This window comes from Sinocyclocheilus anshuiensis, unplaced genomic scaffold (assembly GCF_001515605.1).
Source record: "Sinocyclocheilus anshuiensis isolate Anshui unplaced genomic scaffold, SAMN03320099.WGS_v1.1 scaffold510, whole genome shotgun sequence".
NCBI classification, from domain to species: domain Eukaryota; kingdom Metazoa; phylum Chordata; class Actinopteri; order Cypriniformes; family Cyprinidae; genus Sinocyclocheilus; species Sinocyclocheilus anshuiensis.
Genome location: NW_015542360.1, coordinates 749,683 through 759,878, shown reverse-complemented (window position 1 = coordinate 759,878; position 10,196 = coordinate 749,683). Strand labels below are relative to the sequence as shown.

Here is a 10,196-nt window from a genome sequence, read left to right as displayed (position 1 = left end):
TATTTATGTAGCCTACACAATAATAATCTTTTACATTGCAATCCTTTCATTTTTAATATTTGGCATGTTTGTGTGCTGCTGTGCATCCCTGTGTGTGTAATAAGCAGAGTGTATGCACGCTGTGGACCCGCCTATACTAACGCGCTCTTTAAATAACAAAAAAACTACTGCACCATTTACTTTAGACCAGGTTTTTGTTGGTCAATGGCGCAGTCTATTTCAGTTGCCTCAAAATAGCAATGCGCCAGCAATGCGCCTGAACACACCTATTTTCAGACCAGCACGCCCATTGGGCACACAAATGGGCGCAAATGCATTTGCTATTTAAACAACGTGGCACAGGATGTGAAAATGACAACTGCGTCGGGCTGAAACTAGCAAAAAACACTTGCGTCACACCTGGTGCCGCATTGCGCCGGATGTATAATAGGGCCCAATAAGAATAGGAACATGTTTTAATAAAAATGAAAATTTGCTGAAAATTGTTCTTGATCTGTGCACATTTCTCTCCTTATTCAGGCAAGACGACTTTTTTTCACTGGAGAAAACAATATTAGGAAGAGAGGACTTGCATTTTTTTTCCTGAACTTAAAAACGTCTTGATGGATTTGTCAGTTCACAAAATGTTAATTGATGGACTGGAGTGGTGTGGATTACTTGTGGATTATTGTGATGTTTTCATTATGTGTTTGGACTCTCATTCTGACGGCACCCATTCACTGCAGAGGATCGATTGGTGAGCAAGTTCACTAGTGCTACATTTCTCCAAATCTGATGAAGAAACAAAATCATCTACATCTTGGATTTTTGATTGTGATTTTTTCATTTTTGGGTGAACTGTTTCTTTAAGAAGCATTCATGCTGACAGCTTTATCACTGCAAATTGACCGGAATTCATTCATTTTTGACAAACATCAGTTATTTGCACATACTGTTGACGATGTGACAAATTTGAGTAGATTTAACATAGCTTTAAGTAATTATTCATAGGTATAAACACATTTTTTATCCAATTTCCATTAGTCTTAACTAATAAGGTCAGTTTGACTTTTTTATGGGACTGTTTCTCTAACATTGGCGAAATGACATGCATGTTTTTATTATATTTTATGCTTATTGCTCAGCGTGCTTGTATATGTAAGAGTGGTTTTCCTGTACTTACCTCCTCCAGTTTGAGTGTGATCATAGTGAAGGCTCTAAACACACACTCTGTGGCACCCGTGATGGTGATGATTCTCTCTGGGCATGAGCCTTCTGAGATATTGATACGTGCACTGCTCTGTAAGGATGGAAAAGTAAAGGAACAGTAAATGGATGGGAGGTTGATAAAGAGAAAGAGGAAAAAAAAAATGAGTAAATAAACTAAATATTATGCATTTACTCTAGTACGAAGTATTTCTGCTCAAATGCATAGGAAAGTTGTGGCCTTGCTTGTATTGTATTTTAACCTCAGAAATGAAATATGCAGGCGGTATGTGTGCATTTTTAGGCACATATATTAATAAAAATGCATTTTCTTTCTACATCAGGTAGGATGCCAACAGTACTTGAACCACCAACTGTTTTTTTAACTCCAAGTTGGCAAAAACACCTTAATCCATAATGAAGACAAAAAAATAGTTACCATATTCAGCATTGTAAAAAAAAACATAATATACCACAAGACATTCCTATCCAGACAGGATTAGATTTCTCAGAGGACGCTCAAGAAAATAGTAGGCAATTTGTTCTGTATTTTTTAACCAGGGCTGTGCGAGAAAAACGCAGGCGTGTTCGATTCGGATGGGATTAAAATCACAACATACATCTGTAAAACACAAATTTACCTGACCTCCTCAGGGAAACTAGTTCCGCCCGCATAGGCCTTATGTTAGGTGTGCGTATCGTGTGTGTTCTGTCTAAATGTGTGGATGTCTCCAGCAGAGATTTGGACTGAGCTGCATGATTCATTCTCTTGAAGGGCTCTGACTGTCAGCTTCATTTAAACTGATCTCTCTATCAATCATGCACAAATGCATGCAAATGCAAGTGAGTTTAGTCAACAGTGTATTGAAGCTACAGTATAACTTACATTTTATACAATTTGTATATTAATATTATTTATAAAATATCAAAAAATGTGTGTGTATATATATATATATATATATATATATATATTTAATCACCTGAAACTTATATTACAAACCAACTTATCTGATGCAATTACTGTAAAGCATGCAAACCGTGCACAAAGCGCAAACATTTGGCGCCGAAGTTAATTTTTTATAGCAAATTTTTCCCCGCACAAAGGTAGTTTCAGTTTTACTTTAATCTTGTATAGACTTGGTGATTATAATGAATTCCATTATAATTTATGATTGTTTTAAACTGTTTAAACTTGTCATTTCTGTTCTGTTCTGAATTTTTAAAGGATTTGTTGTGGAGTGATAGAAATGAACGATTTATTCGAAACATTTGGATTATAGTGTAGTTTTATTATGCCTTTGAGATTCACAACTATATGATTTTGTCGTATGGAAAAGAGCAGCATGAATATTCTTCAAAATATCTCTTTTTACATTCCGCACAAGAAAGTCGTATGGATTTGGTGTGACAGGGTGAGTACATGATGACAGATTTTAATTTCCGCCCCCCTTTCTTTAAGCTCCTTCTGCTAATAAATAGCACAGGACAGCAGAAAAAAAAACTTCCAGTGGCAATTTCTTCTGTTTATGACATCTATCGGGCCCAGGATTGACCCCTGTGGTGTCCCAACTAATGCAATAGAGAATGCCTCATGCGCAAGCTTGCGTTCACATTTACCACCCCCCAAACCATTAATTAGGTTGAAAAAACACAATCTTCTTGACATTTTATGTTGTTAGGAAGCAAAAAACCATTAGGTAGAGGTTTAGGCGAGCTAGAGAACTAGAGACAAGAAATAATTTCTACTGATCAGCACTGTCAGGAAAAATAAAAATATATATTTTTTTATTCTCACAGGAACACACTCACCCACTCCTGGGTTTTTCTCCTTGGTAACCCACTTCAATCTTTACCCAGAAGCTATTGTTATTAGCAACTACCTTGAAAATACCAACACATTCATATCAAACTAATGAATTAGAGTCCGCCGCATGTGCGCATCATGCGCCCTTGAGATGAAAGGCTTCATTTAAATATTAATGTCTTCTGCAGTCTTTCAGCTTTAATGTGGCGGACGTCAACTGTTTTCAGGACGTATGTGGGATGTAAGGGCATTTCAGTGTCTTACTTCCAGCATTAATCCACATTTATGTGTAAAAATGCATGTGGTGTTGTGCCGCACTAGCTTCAAAGGAATACCGTCTGGTCTGCGCGCATGATGCATGCTGGGAAGCTGAGAAAGACAATATTTATGAGTAGCATGTAGCTTACCTCCTCTCGTATCCTTTTCACAGTCTCTCCTTTCTGTAGGGGAGAAAAAAAAATCATAAAGCACTTATTGCCTTTGTCTCGCGTTTGTTTGCATGACATATTGTTTTCCCAGGGTGACTGTCTTTCACAATGGCTTATAGTGGAGGATAAAGTGAGTTTGACTAGTTTAACAGATATCTCAAATTAATATCAATTCTGCTTCACTACACAGCAATATGGCATCTGCATGGATAGGCCTCAGGGGAACAGGTTTTCCAATCGAAGGCCCTGCAATTGGACTGACTAGGGAATCAATAGTCCATGAATCACTTAGATAGCCTCAGATAGTGTCTCGCTATCTCCGACACAAAAGCTAACGTGTGCAGCATAGTCATGACTGCAGACCTGCTTTTGCACGCTTGACTGGCGTTTCATTGTCTTTAGATGGGCTAAAAGGATGATTGGATATGTCATAACAGAGGTGAAGCGAGGCTTGGGTGGTTTTAATTTATCAGGGAAATTGACATTTCAGATGAAACATTTTCGAGACCACCCATCTCATAAATCTAGCCTTAATACGAATAAAATGTCATGCCACAAAGTTCTTTAAAACATCAAACTATGATGCATGTAGCAGTGTTTGCAAATGCTTATTGAATAACCTAAATATAACTGAACCAGTCCCTTTCAGAGTTGAAACCATATACAACTGAACAAAAACAAGGCTGCAGAAGACCAGATGTACATTTCTATCATGACAACTCTCTGAGGCTTTGGTAAGAAATATTGCTGCTGCACATATACATATATGAATAACCCCTATGTAGCATACATGAATAACCCCATAGCAGATCTATACAGGTGGAGCTGGGGAAGGTGGAGGGTTTCTAAAGCACACTGCAACTGCTACAGCAAGCACTAGCCAAGTATTTGAATGTTGAGCAGCAAGCTCATTGACTGCTGATACGAAAAGAACCAATCAGCTGCACCATGTGATGATGTCATTATGTCAGATTGAGTTAGACCTATTGGACTGCACCATCTAGAGTTTCATGTCAGGATTTTGTTAATATGTCATACTTGTTTGTTGATTCAGCCAATGAAACATTAAAAATGCATATTTAACAAAATGACTGACAAAAATGTTTTGGGGTTTTGTTGTTCATCAATGACAATGTTGGGTTATTATAGTTAACTAACTAACTAAATGTTATTTGAAATAAAATCAACATTAATTGAAACAAAACATGTAAAAAGTATTTCATTTCAGCTTGTTGCCAAAAAAAAAAAAAAACATTTCTCATATTCATTTAATTTAACTTGATCTACTAAAATCACTAAAAATAAAACAAATAAAAACTATTATAAAAAGGACATATACTATGTATAAATATATAGAGATGTTAAAAAACTAAACTAAAATTACAAAAACAACAAAATTACTAGAACTATTTACTAAAATTACTAAAATAAATAAAATATATAACTATTAATAAAACCTATAATAGCATTCCAATTATATTAATATCTAACTTTAAGCTTTTTGTAATTTTATAATTAAAATTTTTTTGTCAAATAAATAAATAAAAAACTATAAATATGACAAAGAAAAAACTTGTTCCCGTGAAACCCATTCATACAAAACAATTACGAATTGTGATTCATTGTAACATTTTATGCAAGAATGCGTCTTGAACAGAAGCCAGCATGAACAAAGAAATGCGTCCTGTTCGTAGTAACCGATTACATGTAATCTGGATTATGTAATCATATTCCAAAAATTATGTACTTGTAATCAGATTAAATTACATTTTATAATACTCATAATCATACTGCAGTTGCTTTTTATTGATTACATGATTATCACACAATAGCAATACATTATTTATAATTTACTGATTCTCCATAATTCTTTTTCATCTTTTAAATGTTCTGTGCATACCATTCATTAAAAAAAACGAATTTTGATTCATTGCAACAGTTTACGCAAGAATGCTTCTTGAACAAAGAATCCAGCATGAACAAAGAAATTTGTTCTGCTTGTGTTTTTATGAATGAAGCCCATTGAACGCTTGTACTTCCAGTCACTTCCGAGGCCTCATTTTCATTTATGTCAAATTAAACATTGTCCACTGTGGCTGAGCTCTCTTACTGCTTGTAATTTACTATTCACCTTCATTCCTTTCTCCTGAAGATGCATTACGAATAGTAATTGACTCTAGGCCGCCCCTCCCCACGAATATCTCCAGTGGAGATTTGTGATGGAGAACCACCGGTAACGGCACAGATTTATTCTAGGATGTGTTTAATCTATGTCTGTGAAACCAAGCCTTGGTTTATTGATTTCACAGTGGGGAGTTATACAATATAGGCCTTCATTTATTTACTATGCTTCAGAGAAAAAACAAGATAGGGTAAAAGAAGACAACAGATGATGTCAAAACATAATTTAGCTGATCTTTTACTGGAACGTGATTGAGCATTACATGATCATCATTCCATAAATGTCACCTAAAAGCCTTGGGACAGCTGTGTATGATTTCAGTCCTTGGTGAGAGAACATCATATTCAAATTAGCCTGATGAAAAATCTAACTGTGGCTTAAATTAATGCACCAAAAGGATGAAGGCTTTTTAACTTTTTCTTTTTGATACAGCAATGTTACACTTTGATTTAGGAACATTGCCAGTACTGGGAAGTACAGCCAGAAACATACTCTATGCAAGTATTTAAATGCAGACACGAATGCCTGGCCAACAAACTGAATGTGTGCATAACCCCAGAACTTAAGGGGGCGATAGAGTTATCAGCGTGTTATAATTCAGATAGCTAGCTAATCATGTAGATGGTTTAACTAACTTAAGCAAACATGCTCAGCCAGATTCTCTGCAAACAGTTGCTTTGTCCTAATAGTAGTCGATCTGTAATAAAAGAATAAATTATATACGCTAGCTATAGCGCCCCTTGTGGCAATGCAAGAAACGCACACACAGCTGCACAAACTTTTTTTGTGTGTGCCAGAACACGATATAAAGTTTGCATATGGTAAAAAAATGTGCGTAAATATTAAGTTTGCGTAGCAAGGAAAACGCGCATTCACATACTTGCGTATGTTTCAGGCACTACTTGTTGCAGCGGTTTCTTTTTATTGGTTGATGAGATCCCTGCTACAGGAAGTGCAGCTAAGCTTATTATTGATTTGTAGTTTGGAAGTTTTAACCAGAATAAAATATGAAATCGAGTTTGTGTAGCAAGGAACGTTTGCGTTCACCTACTTGCATAGATTCTGTTTCTGGCACTGCTTGTTGCAGCTATGCTTTGTTTTTATTGTTCAAAGAAATCCCTGCTACAGGAAGTGCACCTAAGTTTGTTCTTGATTTGTTGTTTCGATGTTTTAATCAGAACACAATATTAAATCAAGTTTGCTTAGCAGGGAATGCTTGCGTTCACATGTCTGCGCAGACCAGAGCTGGGTAGTAACTGATTATGTAATCTGATTACGTAATCCGATTACAAAAATAAAGTACTTGTAATTAGATTAAATTACATTTGAACATTTTTACTGTAACATTATTACAATTTATAATTTAATAATTTAAAAAACAGTCATTAGTCAGGTGGCTACACAGCATTTGACCACTCGATTTACAAAAATCATTTCAGGTTTAAGAAGTGTTTCAACATTGCATATCAAAAATACAACTAATGGTACAGGATTATCTGATTTAAATCAATGTGATAAGCGAGTTGAAGTAATCAAAAAGTAGTCTGTCAACTACAATTTTTGTCATGTAATTTGGAATCAGTAACGACTACAGTTTGTAAGTAATCTACCCAGCTCTGGTGCAGACTATGTTTCGGCCATTACTTGTTGCAGTTACCGTTTGTTTTTCATTGGTTGATGAGATCCCTGCTACAGTAAGTGCAGCTAAGCTTGTTCTTGATTTGTTGTTTAAATGTTTTAATCAGAACACACTATGAAATCAAGTTTGCGTTTGTGTTCACATATTCTTCATCACTTTTAGGACACTGCAACAGTCTTCATTTTTTAATTCTTTTTGTGCAAGACAAGAGTGAACTGTGTTTTCAAGAAGACGTATTTGCAGCAATGGAGCTCAGAGTGGTCTGTATCCGTCCGTCTGGCTCTTGTCCTGAGGCCAAACTCTGGCAAAGGCCCAGAGACCTATTAGCAGGCCAGTTCTGAAGAGAGCTTTGTGTATCACAAGAGATTTATTTGGAGCCAAGGAAATGCCAACAACCGTGTGTATTTGTGCGTGTATGTGTTTTGTCACTCCAGGACCCAGAGGTGTCCGAAGCAGGGAAAAAAAATCCCACAAAAATCATCCCATCAGTAGCTGACACACTGTTTACTAATCATTGTGACATCTACATCGGGCCTCTCCAAGAGATTGTGCCATGTTTAGACAATTGCACTCGCTCTAGGGATAAACAGAGCTAGCTGTAGAATTGAACAGCGTAATATATCCAGATCATTAATACATAAGATGCACGACTCGTCGCATTTAACAAGCCATTTGCTAGGAAACATCAAGTCGCATAGTGATACATTCTGTAGGTTTCTAATCTGGGCTTTTGGATTGTAACCTAAAGGTCTGTGAGGAAGATTGTGAGAACAATCTAATACAGAGGAAAAAACAAACCCAATAGCGACAAAAATCTCAAGACGCATCCACCAAATCTAATAAGTCAACAGCAGGGACAATAGGAACAAAGAGATTCGCTCACCTTGCCTATGATGCTACCGACCTCCTGTGAAAATGAAACAAAGCAAATGTCAGCTTATTGATTACAAAGCTCACTCCCCGCTCATCCGTCTGTGGGTTTTGATGAGGTAGGCTGGGTCTGGAGTGTCTGTGCACTTGGGGATCACGTGGAACCATATTAGATCAGAGCCCTACAGGCTCTGGAAGCACTTGGTAGCTTTTAAATGTCCCATCTTGGGTTTAAAGTCAACACAAAATGGTGTTCATAACCCATTTGATTTATGTGACCAAGAAGTACAATATTTCAGGACAAAACTTGGTTTTATCCATCGGGATTTGATTGGATTGCGAAAGTTACTATACACTCTTAAAAACAAAGATTCTTTATTGGCATCAGTGGTTCCATTAAGATCCTTTAACACCATTTCCATTCCGTTCATGGAAAAAGGTTCTTCAATGTTCTTCACTCTAAGAAAAAGTGGTTCTGTTCTCAGAAAGGTTCACTGGGGAACCAAAAATGGTTCTTCTATGGCTGGGGTCCTCAACTCTGGACCTCGAGATCCTAGCTACTAAACACACCTACCTGCAACTTTGTAGCAATCCTGAAGACCTTGGTTAGCTTGTTTAGGTGTGTTTGATTAGGGTTGGAGCTAAACTCTGCAGGGAAGTGGATCTTAAGGTCCAGAGTTGAGGACCCCTGTTCTATGGCATCACTGCAAAAAACCCATTTTGAAACCTTTATTTTTAAGAGTGTATGGTAGTTTGTTGTGAAGCCATTTTAAAGGTGGAGCATGTTGGATAATTTCTAATCACATTTCATTTTAATTAGATATTAAACAGCAAAGTGTTTTTCTTCTTTAGAGTAACATACACTGATTAACCGATTACAATAAGACCAACAATGTGTGTTGATTTCATGTTGACTTTAAAGTATGCTTGACAAATGGGCATTCAAATCACATTCATTACTTGTGAAACTGCAATGCACTTTCTTGTAATGTTTGTCAAGTGGCTCAACACACTCTATTGCCAATTTGTTACTATTGTAAGTTTTGGCGAATTGGTGGCTAATTTAAATTAATTTGTACTCATTTGTACGTTTTCGTACGACTGGGTGTAAACAGATTTTACGAAAGTGTACAAATTAGATCATACTAACTGACGATTAGGTTTAGAGGTGGACTTTCATGCTTGATTTTTTTTTTTTTAAATCGTACATTCCAATACGAATCATGCTGTATGAATATGCAAACCGTCAACTTTGTTTTCTCGCAGCTGGCGGTTGATTTGTGAAATGTGGTAACTCTGGCTAGAGTGCAGGAAAAAGTCTGAAGGATGATGTTATGTACCACTTATGGTACTATGACTTCATGTACCAAAGTTTCTCGAAAAGTTTTCAGCAAGGATTTGAGTTTTAAACTGCCAAAAATCAAAGGCATCACTTAAGTCTTGAATGATCTCTGTGTTTATCTTCATTGGAAGATCAAATCACAATCTGTTAAAAATTAAGGTAAATTGGCACATAAATCATATAAATGTGGCGGTTTATTAACGGTTCATTATGTTTTCATTGGTTTTTCATGACTGTTTTTAATGACTCATTCCTTTTTAGTAATATGCAAATGAGAAATATCAAGGAGTTCTAGGCTTGTGGGTGGAAATCTGTCACTGGCAGCTGGCTGACAGTTAAACGAACATGTTGACACTGTAATGACATGGCAATGAAATCCACAACCATTTGTTTACTAAGAACTTTGGAGAATTCAAGCAGATTCAAAGCATTTAGGAAATGTAAAATACATCAAAGAATCTAGTTGGAAATAATCGTGGCATGTTTTTTTTTACTAAATTAACACAAGAATGATATTTATCACATTAAAGATATTAATATTTAATCAATTTACAGTATATCCAACAGAATATTAAAACTCAACAATAAACAGCAATATTATTTTTTTTACTGTACAAAAGTAATTATAAAAACACATAGAAACCAGTGTCTAGTTCAATGATTCAAATAACTTTTGTTAAAATCAAATGTCAAAATAGAGGTGAAATAATGTTCCATCATATTTAGCATAACATATATATATATAT

The 10,196-nt window shown here is 35.9% G+C and overlaps 1 protein-coding gene across 1 annotated transcript in view; it reads right to left on the bottom strand.

Annotated features, from left to right (window-relative positions):
• LOC107691880 (poly(rC)-binding protein 4-like) overlaps nt 1-10,196 on the bottom strand; it is a 67,517-nt gene that overhangs the window by 28,089 nt on the left and 29,232 nt on the right. Inside the window, exons 3-5 of the mRNA XM_016490709.1 lie at nt 8,122-8,145; nt 3,397-3,429; nt 1,163-1,279 (exon numbers count right to left, since the gene is read on the bottom strand). Coding sequence (XP_016346195.1) covers nt 1,163-1,279; nt 3,397-3,429; nt 8,122-8,145 — 174 coding nt within the window. The remainder of the gene's footprint in view (nt 1-1,162; nt 1,280-3,396; nt 3,430-8,121; nt 8,146-10,196) is intronic.